This window comes from Megalopta genalis, chromosome 3, assembly GCF_051020955.1.
Source record: "Megalopta genalis isolate 19385.01 chromosome 3, iyMegGena1_principal, whole genome shotgun sequence".
NCBI lineage: Eukaryota > Metazoa > Arthropoda > Insecta > Hymenoptera > Halictidae > Megalopta > Megalopta genalis.
This window is the reverse complement of record NC_135015.1, coordinates 4,321,792-4,341,679: the sequence shown is the minus strand read 5'-3', so window position 1 is coordinate 4,341,679 and position 19,888 is coordinate 4,321,792. Positions and strand designations below refer to the sequence as shown.

Genomic DNA, 19,888 nt, shown 5'->3' with positions numbered 1-19,888 from the left:
GAAGCAGCGTTGCCGGTTCTTTGAAAATTCGTTCTCAGATTATTGTCGACCTTTAAGCACACTTCACACGACTGCAACTCTAGGCCCTCTATGTATATGTTTCCATGGATCGTACCATTTGTTACTTGTTCTTGTTACTGACGATGTAAACACGTGCCACCCCTTTAACTGGGAAGTCCATGTTGCTTTTTAAATTAAGATATCATGTCTCACCTTATTTTGTATAAAATTCAATCTATTCGTATGACATTTTGTGAACATTATTGCACCCATAATAAGTAAAGCCTTGCAAATTCGATCATAAATATGAAAATAATCAACAAAATGTTTACACGACAAAATTACAAATCTAATGATGTGAATTAAAGTTGAGAGGAGAACGAAATTGGAATATGTTTATGTTGCACGTCTTAGTTGTTGATTTTTATTGGAATTATACGCGCAAGAAATTATCATAAAGTGATATTATACAGTATTTTATTTTTTAAACATTCCTGTCAAACTTAAGGACTGTTCGAGTGATAATCGTATGACAGCTTGAGGTTTGGATTAATATTACGGCAGTATTATTCGAGTATTATACATTTTCTATTAGTATTATGTGAAAGATATGACTTAAAACATAATGGAAATGGAAGTGTGTTGGTTGTCTCGAATTATAGCTAATCACCCTTATACCATTTTATGGGGAATACTTACATTTTCTGCAACATGTTTAATTGTTCCCTTAACTGTCAAGAAATTTCCAGACTTCTCTGATCCTCAATTAGTAAGTATACAGGAACTAATAACAGCATACCAGTATCATCTACCATATAATGTATTATTTGTATTTTATTCAGGGCTTTGAAGCAAGAGGTACAACATTAGCCCAACGTCTTATTGCTTGGCAAAATTTAATGGAAGCAAGTAAACCAGGAGGACAGCTTACTGACAACCCTTTAGAGTATTACAATTTTGCACGTCAAAAACATGAACAGGTACATATTACACTAAATTTTTAACAAGGAATTATTGGAAATGGAGTAACATTACAATATATTTAAAAACTTACAGAATTCTGGCAATGAACAAAATCATAGTAGAGTTAATCAGGGTATTATTAGGAAAAGGCCTAAGAATAAAAGGAAACAAGGAAAAAAATATCAGGCAGTCATAATTAATAATAAACAAGAAGCAAATGAGACTAATACTAAGGATAAATATGAAGAAATAATAGAATTGGAAAAGGGATACAAAAATCAAGACCACATTGATAGTGAAAGCTTTTTTTGTAATTTACCCTCTTCTGTTTATGCTCGAGTGGTTATTGGCAAAAATTCAGAGGACTCAAATTTGTGGTCAATGGAAGGTCTATTAGCTCAATGTCATATTGATGCAGAGCTTAGATCAAACATTCATTTTTCTTCTTTGTGTCAAATGCAAATGGAACACAATGGTGAAGAACATAAATGTTGCAGAAGTTGGTCACCAGCAAACTATGTTGCACTTTTGTCCAATAGAAGTTCTTGCTTAGGTGTGACAGAAAACGATCTCACTCGAGTAGAAACTCTTTTAAGAAGATGTGTATCTTATTATCAGAGTTTTCAGTTGAGATCAAACTGTGCAGAAGACCTACATTGTCGAGCAGATGTTCCAAGCGAATGTTACACGCACAATGCAGCCTATCACTTACTGCACTATTTGCTAGATAGCAATTTCATCACAGATCATGTAAGAAAATTGACTCGTGTGTAATACAAATTATCATTAGTATATTTTTCAATATAATTTCTAATGTCTTATTTACAGGAGCCAGATTTTAAGTCGAATTCAACATTAAAATATGCAATGATATTTTTACCAATTGCTGCAAGTTCTGCCACTTTAGATTTTTATAGAGAACTGAACAATGGTGGTTTATCATATGGAAAATTTTGTGTGAAAGGAATGCAATTGGGTTTAAAAAGTACATTATTTGATCAATTATTAGTATCAGATTCAATCCTGTTACTTACTGGTTTTGCGTTTGTAACAATTTGCATATGGTCATATACTGGCTCCCTGTTTTTAACTGCCACAACTATTTTCGCTGTAATTTTTAGCCTTGGTATTTCATATGCATTCTACACTTTGGTTTTACACATTAAGTTCTTTCCATTTATGAATCTGTTGGCCATTGTCGTCGCTGTAGGTAAGATTTTATAATATTAGTTTATAACACTTATAACGTCACGCAATAATTAAATCTAATTAAGTTATTCATTCATAAGGAATCGGTGCAGACGATGCGTTTATATATTGTAAAATTTGGGAGAAAGGAAAGCAACAAAAAATATCAGATAATGGTTTAGTAAAACTGGTGCAAGAAACAATGAAACATGCTGTACCATCTATGTTTGTTACATCTCTAACTACTGCAGTAGCTTTCTTTGCATCGGTTGTTAGTAATGTTACAGCTATTAACTGTTTCAGGTATAAATTTGCTTTGATAATTGTTTCATAGAAACTACTATAATAAAATCGTCCAAATTATGATTTACAAGTCACTTCACTTTCCAGCTTATTTTCAGGAATGACTGTTATTGCCAATTTCTTTCTGATGATAACTTGGTTACCAGCGTGTGTAGTAGTATCGGAACGATTCAGCTGGAACATGTTATCTCCTGCAAATTATGTGATGCGAAAAATTATTCGTCCATTGCGGCTGTTTGGAGATAGAGTCGCCACAAGTTTTAATGTGTTTTTGACACAAACTGTGTTTGGTTTTCGCTGGTGTTGGTTACTAAGTTTGGGTACCATCGCAATATTATGCTGTATTGTTGTTTTCAAGTATCCTGGCCTAGAATTACCGGATACAGCTGAGTTTCAATTATTCGATAGTTCACACACATTTGAGAAGTATGATTTGATATATTCCCGCAAGTTTTGGTTTGAGAAACGTGAAACGGTATGTCGAAGGATTTTCAAATATTTTCTTCATTCAACTATTGTGCGAAATTTTGTTATAGCCAATAAGGGGGTCTATAATTCCAGGTTTACAACGGGGATGTGTTACCGTTAAGATTCATATGGGGTATCAAACCAATTGACAATGGCAATTACTTGGATCCTAATTTTATCGGTACGCCAGAATGGGATGAATCTTTCGATGTTTCTCATTCAGAGTCACAGATATGGCTACAACAATTTTGCCGTGATCTGCGAAGTCAACCTTTTTACCGTGAAACTTTGGGACCTTTGCTTCCTAATTGTTTTATCGAATCATTGCATAACTGGATGAAAAGACGCTGCGAAGACCCCGTTGACTCGCATATTAATTACCTGCCATGCTGTGAAAAAAACAAATTTCCATATAATTCTAGTGTATTGGAACAGTGTGCAGCTGAAGCTAGTGCAAAATTGCATAATACCCCGGCGCATTGGTGGGCTCGTCAGGGTGTTTCCACTGGTATAAAATTCTTAAATGATCCAGCTCTTACACAGTTACAAATCTCGAATGAAACCGGTTCAGTGATTATGCCGATTACTAAAATTAAAGTTTTAGTTGTTGAATATGACAGTATATATAATTACAGTCTCTCTTATTCAAATATGAATCAATTTTTTCATCAGGTATTTATATATTCATAAGACATTCTCCGTTTACATGTTTTAGAAAAACACCTAATTATTGAATAGCTACAGATTTGTCATTAAAATCTTTACTGTGCTTTTGTAGGTTGAAATTTGGATGCAAAATCAGTTAAACAAGGCGCCACTGGGTATGCGTGGCGGTTGGTTTGTGAGCAGATTAGAAGTTTATGAGTTACAGCGGACATTGTATGAAGGTACCCTTTGGGCAATAGGAATTTCATTAATTTTAGCACTTACGGTACTCGTCATTGTGACGTTCAATCCTCTTATAAGCTTGTATGCAATTATAACAATTGGTGCAGCAATCATAGTTACAGTTGCTAGTCTAATACTACTTGGCTGGAAGTTGAATGTTTTGGAAAGTGTGACAGTGTCTACTGCTATTGGTTCGTATTTTTAAGTCTATTAGCTTTGTTGCTTTACAAAAAATATATATATTAACATTTGCATACTACTTAGGTTTAACTGTAGACTTCAGTTTGCATTACGTTGTAAGCTATAGAGCATGTACGTCTAAAAAGAAAGAGGACAGAGTGAAAACAGCACTTTCACAAATGGGAGGTCCAACTTTAATGGCTGCTCTTACAAGCGGAGCTGCTGGTGCTCTTATGCTACCATCATGTGTGTTGGCATATATTCAGATTGGTATATTTTTATTACTTGTAATGAGCATAAGTTGGTCCTATGCTACATTCTTTTTATGCCCATTGTTAGCAATTATTGGGCCATCATTTCAATTTGCTCAGTTCCAGTATCCAAGGTAATTATCTTGATTTATCTAAGCTTTGGTTTTACAAATAATTTCACAATGATTTTAATGTGATTGCAGTTTGAATGTATTATGGAAGTACCTTCGTAAAAATGAGCCTAGAAATGTGCCTGAAAAAAGTACAGATAATAGTAGGACTAGAAGGAAATTTAAAGGACGAGGAATGTGGTCAGAATCTACGCTAAGTACGTCTAGTACAGCATGTCAATTCCACTGTAACGAAATAGAGACTTTCACAAGACCACCGCCATCGTCATCACTACCTCCATCTCCGACATCAGCGTTACTCCATTGAAATTCTGGGTGAATGATATATTTGTTTTAAGAGGTAATACTATTGGTACAAAGGAATGGATACGATACGATGTACGATCCTCCAAATGTTGAATCGATGAACTCATTCAAGTATAATTCGTGTCCTATATAACGTTATGATCGTATGTAACTGACGTGTCACTGGCTGTGTTTAAAATAGTTGTATGATATTATGTATGTACTTCTTAAATACTAATATTCATTGGGCTTCCTTTATAAGTTATGTGTATATATACAGAGTGTTATGAAATTATATGTCACAGCTGTTACAGCGTGATTCTACATTTTTGAATCGATGAAGATTTTATAAAGGAAGTTGTCGCAAAATTGGCCTTGAGTACAATTTTCACGGTAAAATTTTTTTTTCTTATTGTATCGTATAGCATTCGCCAGGTGGAACCATGGTCTCAAATGAATCATGGGTAAAAACTCAACAGTTCTCATAAAAGGTTCCTAGTCCTTACGGCTGGCCCCATATTTTCTGTTTACGCTCGGCCGGGCTGCCGCATCGAGACTTATTATGTTATGCTTACACTCTAGGCGCAAATGGAAAATAAGCCAAACTAGATTCGGTATGTGTAATACTGATTGCGTGACTTAGCTATTATTTTTCGTGAGAACTATTGAGTTTTGACCCATGGTTCTCTCGAGACTATTATTTTTCCTAACGAATACTATATGAGATACAACAATAAAAAACACTCGACTTTGAAAACATGCTTAAGGTCACTTTTGCGTTAACTTTTTTTTATGAAATTTCCACCGATCGAAAGGTGTAGAGTCACGTTGTAACGGTCATGGCATATAATTTCCTAACACCCTGTACATATGTACACTCTGTAACCATTGCGATGCGAGTGAAGAGTTTTCAGTGTTAAATATTTAGTTGCTAATTTTTTGGATAACGTAAGCTGTATATTGTGTTCGTAGATGTAGCTTCAACGTGGCAAATAATGTTTTTAAGGCACTACAACGTTAAACTTGCATTTACAGAAAAATCCTCTCCAATTGTCCCTCACCTTGTAAACAAAAATGGACAATTTGAGAAGAGGATTATTCGAACCTCGCGATTCATTTTTATAATTGTTGACAATCGGCGTCTATAAAAACGAGTCACGAGGCTCGAATAATCGTAACTCCCCTTCCCAAATTGTCCACTTTTATTTACAAACTGGGGGACAACTAGAGAGAATTTACTATACATATCTCTTGAGAGCATTTTGACTTATACAAAATTTTTTTGCGTAAGTATTTTTTATATTATAATCTTTTTTCAACGAATATTACCACGCTACAAGGCTTAAGTAAAAAAAAACTGTCTTGAGTTTTATATACATTGTAGATCTACTATAATTTTTATATTACAATTAAAATCATTTTGCTTTTACATGTAAAAAAAAGTATTAATACAATTTACAAATACTTTAACAAAGAACTGTTTAATGGAGATCTATCTAATATAGACTATTTAACTTGCAAATTAAATATTACCATTGTATTACATGTACTGAATAAATGAACTTATTGTGAATTATACAAATAGAAACTGAAATGGGTTTGGATCAATCTCTCTGTCAGGTAATAGTTTGAAGTTCATAAATTATGAGATGCATGTGTATAATATATGTAATTATATTTAAGAGAAAATAACTGAATATGATATCATATATGATTTCTTTTCAAGGTACTAAAACAAGACTGACAGATTTTAATCGTTTTCATTGGTAGATGCTGCAGCATATGAGGGAGATTTAATATTTATATTTCTTTGAATTTTATGTAATTTCATATAATCATATAGATGAATAATCGTTTAAATTATTTTCATATAATGTAAGAATGTATTATTAATATGCTTTAAACTTATAAGCTTTCCAATTACATTTTATTATACAATTATGTTAACATTACATAAACAAAACATGTATAGATCTTAACAATTCATACAATACAAGACCGTGCTTTGGAACGACTACAAATCGATGCTGCTACAGGAAGTGTATCAAGTTAGCTATTATGTGTGTTTGTTCACCAATTACTCAAAGACATAATGTATGTCGAGAATATTTAATCTAAATTGTTTAGGATGCCTCAGCAATCTTTAATATACCTACATGTGTATCTTTATATGTTACAATATACTATAGTGAGCTTGTTATGTATGTTAAAAAAACAATGTCATGTTACTACGTATATTTGTTAAAGTTTCATCCAGCATAAGCTGCGATAAGCATGTGACTGTTCACTATGAAGAAAATATATCTTAATTTTTTTATAATATACAATTGTATCTACATATGGAAATCTTCAATTGATATTTCGAAAAACGATCATTAAACCTCATGAAACATTACCTTGTAGTGGTCATTGGTATCCATACAATTAATAGCATTTGGCGTTCAAATCATGCAAATGGTTGAGTAGTGTACCCAATGCCCAGCATGTCCAGCATGCCCAATTGTCCAGTGTGTTTAGAAATAGAATGGGAGATGATTAAGAGAGACAAAACGAAATCAGCGGGCTCTATGTGTGAGTATTCACATAGACGACAAACCTAAGCCGTTATTAAAATTTTCGAAAACCCATAAGCTACATTTAAAATAATACTTTCTAGTTTATGAATCTACAAAATTTTGTTAATTTGACTATTCCAGTATTTATCAACTGGAACAGCCAGCAATCAATATTCTACTGTACGAGAAAGAGTTTTGAAAGTAACGAATAATTTCGCAATTTTATACGATTTTTATTTTTAAAAATTTGAAAATGACTGCATATTTAATTTAGTAATTATCTATAAAAAAAATTCTCAAACTCAGAGATTTAGAAAATTATAGTTAAAAATTATTGAAAATTAGAACAATTTACTGGCAAGTAAGATTGAAAACTATACGATGTAATTTCAAAACGTTCAGTAGAAATTTTGATCCGCAATTTACAACGAAACTAGGAATGTAAGGAAATGGCTGTATTGTTTGTAGGTTGGGTTACATAATTTCGGACGATTACGTCCCTGGGCGCCCCCCGTGACGGAGAGCCTGGATCCGGGGCTACTCGAGCGGGTCGTGGACGCGTTATTCGCCGTTAACGGGGAGGCGTCTCGGCCCTTTCTTGAGCCAGAGGACCATGAGTGGTCCCCGGATCTTGAGGTCGCGCCGGAGGAAATGGCCGGGGTCGTCAAATGGCTTCGGAGCAAGAATACTGCCCCGGGGCCGGACGGTATCCCCGACCGGGTCTGGTTGCTCGCCATGAGCGTCCTAGGGGAGAGGCTGAGGAGCCTCTATTCGGGACTCCTGAGGTCGGGGACGCTCCCCGACCTCTGGAGAGAAAGTCGGATGGTCCTTTTGAGGAAGGATGGAAGGCCAGCGGATTCTCCCTCCGCGTACCGGCCCATTTGTCTCCTGGATGAGACGGGTAAGATCTTCGAGAAGATCATTGTTGCCCGCCTCTCCAGGCACCTATCCTGCGACGGCCCCGATCTGGCGGACTGCCAGTTTGGCTTCCGGGAGGGGCGATCGACGGTCGACGCTATCGACCGTCTCAAGTCCCTCTCGGACAATGCCGTGGCAAGGGGCGGGGTGTGCTTGGCGGTGTCCATTGACATCGTCAACGCGTTTAACACCCTGCCCTGGTCCGCCATCAGGGAGGCACTGGTCGAGCACCAGGTGCCTCCCTATCTGAGGCGGGTGATCGGGGCCTACCTGCGGGATAGGTGGGTTAAATACCCGGGCCGGTACGGGATGATGCGGAGGGAAGTGGACCGCGGGGTCCCGCAGGGGTCCGTCTTAGGACCGCTCCTATGGGACCTGGTATACAACGCGATCCTGGAAAAGGCCTCCCTGCCCGACGGTGCCACCTTCGTCTGCTACGCGGACGATACGTTGGTGGTCGCCGTCGGGAATACCTTCGAGAGGACCATCCGACGGGCAGAGGTTGCGGTGGCAGCCGTCGTCGCGAGGATCCGCGATCTGGGGTTGAAAATAGCTCCGGAGAAGGCCGAGGCTATCTAGTTTCACGGACGGCCTCGGTCTCGGCCAACGGCCAGATCGTGGATCCGGGTTGGAGAAGCCGCTGGAGCTTCGATGCGCATCTCGACCGTCTCGTCCCCCGGATGGACAGGGCGGCGGCCTCTTTAAGCCGTCTGTTGCCCAACTTCGGGGGACCGGGAGATCTGGTGCGCCGCCTATACCTGGGCAATGGTGCGATCCATGGCCTTGTACGGTGCCCCGATATGGGCGCCGCACGTGATGGCCAGCCGGCGCAACACGTGGTTGTTGCGCCGGCTGCAGAGGCGGATAACAATCCGCCTCATAAGAGGTTACCGCACCACGTCTACCATGGCGGTGCCTGCTCTGGCGGGAGAACTTCCCTTCGAGCTTCAGGCGGCGCTGCGCGCCTATGTTTATAGGCGCACAAGCATCGCCAGCCGTGCTCGGGGGGCCCCGCCATAGCGAGAAACGGTCGAGGACTTCGAACTCCGGGCCCGGCGACTAGCGTTCGCCAGATGGCGTGCCGAGCTTTGCTCCCACGCCGGCGAACGCGTCCCCGGGCCTTTCCTGCAGCACTTCACCTCGTGGCGGAAGAGACGGTTTGGCAGGCTCTCCTACCAAGCGACGTAGGTGTTCACCGGGCATGGCTGCTTCGGTGTCTACCTGTGTAGCATCTGGCGAGAAGCAACGACGGTGTGCCACCATGGTGACGCGGAGGAAGACTCGGCGCAGCACATGCTGGAGAAATGTCCCGCCTTTTCAGCGCTGCGCCGAGTCCTAAAACGGGAAATCGGTCACGACCTCGCACTCTCCCAGCCTAGTTGGGACCATGCTGGAGGGCCCGAGGAAGTGGGCGGCAGCAATCTCTTTCTGCGAACAGGTAATGTTGCGGAAGGAGGCTGCCGAGCGGGGTCGGGAACGATCCCATCCCGCCCGACGGGCCCGGGGACGGCGTGTGCGCCCACGCCGAGAACCCCCGGGCAGCTGAGAGTAGGCGGGCGGCGGGTGTACTAGACCATGCTGGTTTCATTGCCCGCCGCCCGTCAACAGAGGAAGTCTTCCCCTGTTGGGAGTGGGGAGTGACGAGTCGCCTCAAGGAGGCGAGGGTGAGGCATAATCATCCAACATATTCGTCATCACCCTGGCGGCCGCTGTGATCAGGGCGGGGGCCCTGGTCACCTATCGCGCGGTCGCCGTGTCGAGGCGGCACGGGGTGCAACCCCTCGTGCCGCCAAAGCAAATGGATTGAAGGGGAGAGGATTTGTCTCCCCCCGGGACGCGGCCGGTTACTCCTTACCATCTTGATGGCCGGCTAGGCCAGAGGGAGCCGCGGTAGTGTTCTCCAAGAGTTCCCGTGGCTCCCCCGTTGAATCGCCAGAGATTGGATCAGCGTCCGTAGGTCGCCGTGGAGGTTTTAGTGGGTCAAACCTCACACTACCCTCCTCCCGCTCCCCCCCGGGTGGGGCGGGGGTGTCTGGCGAGCAGATTTCCTCCACGTTAAATAAAAAAAAAATAAGTTGGGTTACACAGAAAATTGTATTATATGCTTGCACGAATTTGAGGCCCTCGTTGATTGGTTTGTTTGTTTGTTTGGTTGATTGGTTTGTTTGCTCGTTTGTTTGTTTGTTCGATTGTTTGTTTGTTCGTTTGTTTGATTGGTTTGTTTGGTTGATTGGTTTGTTTGTTTGTTTGTTCGTTTGTTTGATTGGTTGGTTTGTTTGTTTGTTTGGTTGTTTGATTGGTTTGTTTGTTTATTTGTTTGGTTGGTTGGTTGATTGGTTTGTTTGTTTGTTTGTTTGTTTGTTCATTTGTTTGATTGGTTGGTTGGTTGGTTGGTTTGTTTGTTTTGTTTTTTGTTTGTTCGTTTGTTTGTTTGATTGATTTGTTAGTTAGTTAGTTAGTTAGTTAGTTAGTTTGTTTGTTACTTTGTTAGTTAGTTAGTACTGCATATCCGAGTTAGTACTGCAATACTCTTCGATTTTTTTAATTGTTCTACTCAGTTTTGTCATAAATGAATAAAATCCACGGTCTAATTATAATGTAGGAATACTAATAATGCCATTTATTAACATGAGAATAATCAATCAGCAATTAATATTTATAAATAAATCTAAAGCGAGCATTTCTCAATATCTCCGATCAAGCCATGAGAGAAATGCAATCGAAGTTTAAAATAAACGACGAGCAATGTCCATATCGAATACCAAGGTTTGCGTTCATAGATACTCTTTATTACACTTCTGCAGAAAACAGTGACAATTTTATAGAATATATGACTGAATGAAACTTGATATATGTAAACAGAGTGGAATGTGATAAAAATATATATTAAAATATATAATTATATAAAATATATAAATATTCTATCCTGCCAATGAAATTCCATCGTCAGTATGGTGATAACAAGTCGTCGAAGAAGAGAGCCTAAGTAGATAGTGACATCTAAAATCTTGACTGCTGATTTATCTTCGCGACATCCATCTCATCATAGATCAAATTTAGTAGCGTCCCCTTTTCAATTTAGCACTTGCAAGGCTGACAACAGCGCTGTCCACTAGATTTGCAACCGCATCTACCTGCAATAGAATACATTGTTGCGAAAGAATTATGTGAACGTATAGCAATATAATCATTAAATGATTCTTGTATTTTTATAATTTGCTAATAACTTGGTTTGCAAATCAAACAGCCGGATCCGTCTAATTATTCAATACAATAAATAAAAATCTTGTACATTTTGAGGCACCAATCCAGAGTATAAATATTGTTCTTTAACTATTATCTAGTTTTTGACAATCGTTTAAATTTTCACCTGTTTCACTAAAAGATCTGTTGAAAAACTAACGCATCTAGAAAGAGTATCTCAAAAGATATGTTGAGAAAACTGATCAATAAAATTATAAATAATCCGAAGCATAGTTAATAGGATATATGTACAGCATTGCATGAAAGTTGGAAGGAGAAACTTCTAATTGCTGATAATATAGCCACGTACAACGGACCGTTCAACGAACCCGAATTAGCGATAGTCATGGTTAACAGGTTGTTGACCAACTTTACCAAGAAAACAAAACTGGCTAACTGAACGAAACTATCAGAGCAAAGCATGCATACTTTTAAAGTTGCCATTTTATGTTTTATTCAATACAATTAAAATTAAAGCTTTCTGGAAAGCACATGAAAGATACTAATAGAATGTCATGACAAATGTTTAAACAGACTGCAATTCCTTTGCCTCATTGGTTTATGATTTGTCAGGTATTAGAATGACTATCATTTGTTAGGTAATTAGCTAAATACTAGAACGATTGTAAACGAATCGTAAATAATTACTTCCAAAACTGCATGCAGTGTAGTTACACTAGCTACCTCATTATCAGCCCTGGTCGTTTGCCTGTAACAAAATTATATTATAAATAAATTAGTTGTCCAAAACGTTAGATGCTATTTGTGACTACTTATTAAGCAAACACGTCTTGTTCAATAAAAATGGATGGTAAATTGATTAAACTCGAGAATTGTAATGCCTCTTTTAATCCGAACAATAGAACTTGATAAATAAATTATTTCATTGCTTCCTACGCGGACTAATAAATACGTTAATCGCACATTATAAGCGGTCCAAAGAAATTCCTTGGCAGACAGGAATTCCCTTTTAATACCTTGGCGCTTACAGCAGATCACTCATAGCACCGTGAGTATAGACAAGAATTTAAAAACTCTACTATGTCGGTAAACAATAAAATGTAATAACTTTTACCTCAAAAATAAATCAATTTAAGTTATAATATTTAAATAATCAAAAATTGTTAACTTCAAAATTTGATGAAGTCAATACAAGTATTTGAACATACAAGAATGCAAGTACTTAATGAGTGGGAAACTTAAATGGATTTTAGAGGTAGTTGAACATGCCAATGTGTTCGGTCGCAGGCTTGAAAATTAATTCCTATACGGAAATGATACTTCTGGAAATTGACATTATAGTAACACTTACTGGAGCACTTGTGACAATTTGGTCCCTTCATTTTGATTGATGCCTGATCTTGGCTGCTGAGTCAACGAGTCTCGTGAAAGCACAATGATTACTTATGAGTTCCGCTGTGCTGCTTCCAATTTATCGACCAGCTCCTACCATGACCTCTCTCAGACAAAAGGAGGAGAGAGAGGTGGCATGAAAGCGACACTTTCGTTTAGAACAGGATATGAAAACAGCTAAAATACCATACTACTTTCATTTGATCATCTATCCGACTATAAATTTCATTCGCACCATTAACCAGTTTCTACAATTACATGTCATTTTCATTCGATTTTTTAAAAAGTGTAATATGTTCCTTCCATAAGTTACTGGTATTGAATGAGATATCGATATCTATGAATTGGATAGTGTAATAAACTAGCATAACTTATTAATTTATTAAATTAATTTTATTATATATTATATTATTTTATAATATATATTTATTATAATTTATTATATATTAATTTTATTATATACTATTAATATATTAAAAGATTTTGCAATTGTTCTTGCAAAGTATATCTTTTCTGTATTTACGTATCTTGTACCTTATTTCAACAAATACGATTTCGTTTTTAGGTGGTATATTTGAATTGAAAGAAAATCAAGTCGCATTGCAACGAATATTTTGTAACGATTTGTAACCATCCGCAAATGCATAAGCACGAAGACTTCTATGAAATAAGAAAACAATCTCCTTCGCGAGCCCGCTCATTTTCAAAAAATTTACTCTACCAATTCATGTGCCTTTCACAGCTACACTCCGATACTTGAGCGACGTGTGCAGTGTGCTGTGTGCAACCGGTATCGTTCGTGCCGTGCGCAAACCAGGGCTGTACGCATTCGAAGCAGGTTCTGTATCCCATCATGTTCAAACTTGCCTCGGATTTAATTCGCAATTGCAAAAAAAAAAGAAATTCAATAACTATCTTCACTTTAACGGAGGTAGATAAACAGTCACGCGATTTTATTATAAAGCCAATAAATATACGTTTGTAATATAAACTACGTATTACCTTTCTAATTAAAAGTTTATTAGAAATCAGCGGTATCGATACTTATCTCAGTTCGATTGCGATATTGCATGTATTCCTGTGCTTGAAATACAAGTATTTTTCTATAACTGGAGAATGTACGTAGGGTTTTTTACGAACGAGTAATTTTAAAAATTCATTGACAGCAGTAATAGAATATAAGAGCAAAGTGTACGACCCTATGCGAGCGCAACACGAACCCAATGGTAAACGTTTCACACGTTACGCAGCAACGAAACATAACGACGCAAAAATTCGAATTGGTTCCGCGTAAATTCATTCCGGAACTTTTACACGAAGAAGTAATAGTATGACTCATATTGTTATTAGTTTACCAAACAACTACCGACCTTCGTCCACTGTTTCTTCAAGCCCATTAAAAAGCATAGCTAAAGAAAGTATTATTATATTTCTGTCATTTTCTGTATTCGGCATAAAACGTCCAGATTAAAGGAAGTAAATTTGTCCGGCGTTAAAACCATTTACCCGCTATAATCTATGATGCAATCGTACCTTATATCTTTATCTTTATGATACAGTCGTGAAGAACGTGAGTCTACACGAAAAAAAAATAAGTAAAAAATATAGATTAGAATTTTTGTTAAGGCTGTGTTTTTGAAAGAAAAAAGTTTAAGCGTGACGCATCTGATTATGACTTAACCGGTTTCACGTGTAAATACTAATACACGTGAACCTGACGTTCGACACTATTTTTAGAGTCACGGAAAGTCATTCAAACAGTCATTATTCGTAAGAAAAAGAAATCTGTTTTAGGAACTGCAGTTGGACTGATTAGCGGCCTGTTTTGGAAGTACAACCGCCTCGTGCATACGCAGACTAGTCTGTACCCAAACAGATCAATCAGAGATTGTAAATTAAACCGCAATACGAAAAGTCCATACTTCGAGATGAGATTTGCAGTATTTAATGCCAGAAATATAATCATGCCACTTCGTGGAAGTTAAATTCGGGTAAAGTTACCGAAGTTCACAACAATAATTATCAAGTAAGTCGTTTCTTCATTATCTGTGGACTCCAAGATTGTACAAATTCGGGTAACACTTTACCCGTGTTTAAATTAAGTATATCCCTATTTTACAACGAAATTTTATTTTATAATTATTATAATAATTTATTTTATAATTAATATAATATAATTTATTTTATATAAAATGTACAAACATTTGCTCGATAATGATGAAATCGAGAGACGAAAATAATAATCTGAAATTTCGTGATTTATATTCTGTAATTGTCAATTTGCAATTTGTAATTTATAATTTGTGCCTACTTCATAAATCCTATATCCATTGTTTAAATAATATGCCCCTTGTGGATATTTGTTGCCCCTATTTCGTATTAAGTACTGTATTATGTAGGAATGTGAAGTATACATTTCCACTAACATTTGTACTGCATGGTTTTCCCTGGTATGAAAGGCAAAATTATCCAGAGCGAGTGTCGTAAAATACTGATGAATGAGACGAGTATTTTAGAATATGATCTGAGTTTATTGTTCACATTCCTCAAAGTCCGGCGTAACCAAAAGATAGTGCGTGAGTGCGTGAGTGAGTGAGAGAGAGAGAGAGAGAGAGAGAGAGAGAGAGAGAGAGGGAGAGGGATGTCGGGAGACAAAGAAGTAATGAAGAAGATTTTGGAAAGGTGGAGGCGCTAAACGGTAAGATCGAACCATTATGACCAGAGCCGTGATAAAGTGAACTTGTACGTTGCCATAGTCCTTGTCATTGTTGTTGTTATTCAGGAGAAGTTGCGTTGTAGAGACCTGCTGTTGTTTTTGTTAATAAACTGTTATCGTTATCATTGTTTTAACTTGTATGTTATTTATTATACCTCGAACTCTCGTATGATTTTTGTATGATTCTCGTCGATTATGATATCTCAACTACCACGCGTCTGTGAGAATAATAAAAACGTATACCCTTATCACATGAGAAAAGTTACCCAGCGATAACTATTTTTTTTTTATCAAATCGTAAAACGCATTTCTCTTTTTGACTTCCATTTAAAATAGTACAATATGTAATCACAGTTGTAAAGCGTAAACAAACGATGATGTGTGCAATATGCGCGCACAGTGGTATTTACATTATACACTTCAATTGTTACGAATTTCCTTTATCTCCGTTCCAAATTAATATCGGATGCATGTAGGAAATGAAGGAAACTATACTATATACTATATACATTATTATAACTCGAGATTCACATTTTCAGATATTCTTTATTGAATTTCTTGTTTACATTTCTGTAATAATTATACAAAAATCATGTTTGAATAAAACTCAATGCATAAAGCACAGTGGGATGTAATAGATGCGTCGATGAGTTTTCACAGATTTAATATAATATATCCTCAGCATGCCCGATTCCTACTGTGACTCATGACGCTAATCGAAAATATGATGACATTAAGTCGTAGAATTGCAATAGTCCTTGATGGATAGCTTCAGTAAACAGAGGAAAGGGCTCAACGTAGGTAGTGGCATCTAAAATCTTGACTGCTGATTTATCATCGCGACCTCCATCCCATTGTAGATCAAAGTTAGTAGATTCCATTTCCAATTTAGCACTTACAGGGCTCACAACAGCACTTTTCGCCAGATTTGGAACAGCATTTGTCTGCAAACGAAATAGAATGTATATGATTATTTAGAGACACTTATTTAGAGAAGGATAAAATCTTCAATTGATTCTTGCTCGCTACGCCTTCAGACAATCGCATTTGCGATTGAACAACCGGATCCGTCTAATCATTTCATATACAGTGCCTCACTGTGCCTCTCTTTCCATTAAAATGGTTTCATAACTATAATAAATGATGTTAAACCAACCAATTTAAACGCTATATTGAAAACGGTTGAAATAAAGCATTATGGGAGGGATGTGATAAATATTCCATAATAAGCTTTTACACAGCCTCTAATTTCTTTGTCACGTTGACTTAAATTATTATCATTCAGGCATCAAAGTAGTTTTTTGTGTAATAGAATTAAAATAAGTAAGATTAGATTGATTATGAATAATTACCTCCGCTACCATCTGTGCCGCACTTGCACGAACTGCTGCATTTGCAGTCCTCGCATTTGCCTGCAACAAATATTATTAAAAAATGAATGGTCAGGAATTTAGGAATCGCACGATCAGGACGATTAAAACAACGTATTGAGGAAATATGTACACAGTATTTGATAAGAACGGATGATAAATTGTCTAAACTCGTCAATTGAGACTACTCCTATTTATCAGAGCTATAGATCTTAATAGATAATTTATTTCAATGCGATCTATGCGGACCAGTAATAATGTGAATCGTATATTATGTGCATTTCGAAGAAATTATATGGCGGACAAGAATTATATTTTATTAAATTACGCTACCGCCAAAGCTGCGAAAATCTTATTCAAAAGTTCGCCGTTACAATTATACATTTATAATAGTATGTTTATAACGAATGAGTTAGAAACACTACTACGCCGATAAAAAGTAAAACGAACCAACTTTTATCTTACGAAGAATGTAAAATAACTTTTACTATTTAAATAAATAAAAGTTCATGATAAGTTATCTCAAGTATATTTGTACATAAAGGGAAAACGACTATTCAATGAGTAGGAAGTATAAATGTATTTTAAAGGTAATTCAATATATCAGTGCATTCAGTTGCGGATATTGAAATTAAGTTAGCATATGGAAATTAACCATTTTGATGTTGGTATCGGACGAATACTTACCGGAGCACTTTTCACACCTTGGTTCTTCCATTTTGATTGGTGTTTGATCTTGGCTGATGAATCAACGAGTTTCGTGAAATCACAGTGATTACTGCTCAGTTCCGTAACGTTGCTTCGAATTTATGGACCTTTCCCCACCATGATCTCTTTCAGAGGTAAGTATATGCGTGGCGTGTGCAATGATCATGGTTCGTGCCATGCGCAAATCAGGACTGAACTCATTCAAAGCAGGTTCCATATCGTATATTCAAACTTGCCTTGGGTTTAATTCGCAATTGCAAGAATTAAGAAAATTCAATAACTACCTTCATTTTAATGAACATATATAAGAAGTCACGTGATTTTATTATAAAGCCAATTAATATGCGTTTGTAATATAAACTACATATTACCTTTCCAATTAAAAGTTTATTGCAAATCAGCACTAACGGTATTTGTCTCAGTTCGATTGCAATATTGCATGTGTAGTACTACGCTTGAAATAGAAGTTCTATACAAATTCTAAAAATTAGTCGCAGTGGAAATGGGATATAAAAGCAAAGTGTACGTCCCTACCCAAGCGCAGCACGAACCCAATGGTCAACGTTCCACCCGTTACACTGCAACGACAGATAACGAATTGAGAGATAACGACAGCAAAGATTCGAATTGGTCCCGCGTAAATTCATTCTAGAACTTTTACACGAAGAAGTAATAGTATGACTCATTTTGTTATTGGTTTACCAAACAACTACCATTCTTTGTCATTGTTTCCGCTAGCCCATTAGAAAGCATAGCTGGAGAATGAGTTTTATATTTCACCCATTTTTTGCATTGGACATAAAAATTAAATATTGCATGGTTTGTAATAATTTCAGTTATAAGTCTAATAACATCCATGATAAAATAAATAAATGTGCAGCGTTAAAACCGTTTACCCGCTATAATAATCTATGTTGCAATCGTACTTGATATTTTTATCTTTATGCTACAATCACAGGAAACGTTCTTCAACATGAGAAAACGTGTAAAAAATATAGATTAGAATTTTTGTTAACACGTTGAATGCCACGCCGATTTTACAGAAATTGTCCGTGGCGCTACGATGAATTTTCTTTTATGTGATACATATAATGTTGAAATATTATCTGCAATAGATAAGTTATAGTGTATAACCTTGTGTGACACGTTAATTGCGACAGGGGTCACTGTTTGAATTGACGATGGTAATAATACAAAATTTTAGATATTGACATTTTTTTAAAATTATATATATTTCTATCAATTTGGGCACGCCGGTCACCGGTGCCCCCCATGGCGTCATCGCCAAGTTATGTGCCGGTCACCGATGACCCCCGTGGTATTCAACGTGTTAAGGCTTCGATTTTGAAAAGACAGTTTAAGTATTGACACGTATGATTTTAACTTAACAGTTTTACTTGCTGTAACTTCTAATACATGTGAACATGATAATCGACACTATTTTATACAGTCACTGTAATAATTATTATAATTATGGAAAAAATCAGTTTCAGAAATTGCAGTTAGACTGCTAGCAGCCTGTTTTGGAAGTAGAACCGCCTCGTGTATTCACAAACTAATCTGTACCCAAGCAGATCAAGGAATGAATGTAAATTAAACTGCAGTACGAAAAGTGCATGCTTTGAAATGATATTTACAGTATTTGATGGCAAAAACATATTCATGCAACTTCGAAAAAGTTTAATTCGCGTAAGTATGCCCCTATTTTACAACAATGAATTTGCACAAAAATGATGATATCGAGGAACGAAAATAATAACTTGAAACTTTGTGATTTATAATCTGTAATTTTCAATTTACAATTTTTAATTTTCAATTTTCAATTTTCAATTTTCAATTTTCAATTTTCAATTTTCAATTTTCAATTTTCAATTTACAATTTGTAAATTGTAGATGACAATAACTTTATAAATGCTAGATCTATTGTTTAAATACTATAATCATTGTGGGTATTTTTCCATTTCATATTAAATGCTGTACTAGGAATGAAGTATACATTTTTATGAACATTCCTACTGTTGGGGTTTGCCGAGTATGAAAGGCAAAATGATCGAGAGAGTGTGTTGTAAAATACTGATGAATGTGACGGATGCCTGCTGAAGTCGGGGTAATTTAGAATGATTTGAGTTTATTGCTTAGGTTCCTCGAAGACTTGCATAACCGAAAAACAGAACCTGAGAGAGTGAGAGAGAGGGAAAGAGAGAGAAAGACAGTGATAAAAAAAGGTAAGGGAGACAAAGATGTAATGAAAAAGGAGATTCTGTCAGGGTGTAAACTGAAAGATCGTGGCATTCTCAGCATAGCCGTGATCGAGTGAATTTTTACGTTGTCGTTGCTCTCGTTATTCAGGAGAAGTTGAAGCGTTGTG

At 36.9% G+C, this 19,888-nt stretch overlaps 1 protein-coding gene and 2 long non-coding RNA genes across 5 annotated transcripts; 1 reads left to right on the top strand and 2 right to left on the bottom strand.

The window, feature by feature from the left end:
* Nucleotides 1–116: 116 nt before the first annotated feature.
* On the top strand, nt 117–7,052 carry LOC143258980 (protein dispatched-like). Of its 3 annotated transcripts, none has more exons than XM_076519652.1 (11): nt 117–769; nt 843–980; nt 1,057–1,713; nt 1,792–2,173; nt 2,253–2,454; nt 2,542–2,929; nt 3,016–3,594; nt 3,701–4,001; nt 4,075–4,236; nt 4,330–4,375; nt 4,445–7,052. In XM_076519652.1, exons 1-11 carry the CDS (start codon nt 626–628, stop codon nt 4,677–4,679), a joined length of 3,234 nt encoding a protein of 1,077 aa, XP_076375767.1. In that variant the 5' UTR covers nt 117–625; the 3' UTR covers nt 4,680–7,052. The 3 variants fall into 3 exon arrangements, with proteins under 3 accessions (XP_076375767.1, XP_076375766.1, XP_076375765.1); XM_076519651.1 differs by having other exon boundaries at nt 4,075–4,260; XM_076519650.1 differs by having other exon boundaries at nt 4,075–4,375.
* A 3,845-nt stretch (nt 7,053–10,897) lies between these two features.
* LOC143258913 (uncharacterized) lies at nt 10,898–14,133 on the bottom strand. The gene is made up of 4 exons (XR_013032853.1): nt 14,097–14,133; nt 12,686–12,776; nt 12,022–12,082; nt 10,898–11,264 (listed from the first exon to the last, which is right to left on the bottom strand). It is a non-coding gene; the product is annotated as an uncharacterized LOC143258913 (long non-coding RNA).
* A 1,835-nt stretch (nt 14,134–15,968) lies between these two features.
* On the bottom strand, nt 15,969–17,653 carry LOC143258979 (uncharacterized). The gene is made up of 3 exons (XR_013032893.1): nt 17,500–17,653; nt 16,795–16,854; nt 15,969–16,386 (listed from the first exon to the last, which is right to left on the bottom strand). It is a non-coding gene; the product is annotated as an uncharacterized LOC143258979 (long non-coding RNA).
* Nucleotides 17,654–19,888: the final 2,235 nt, after the last annotated feature.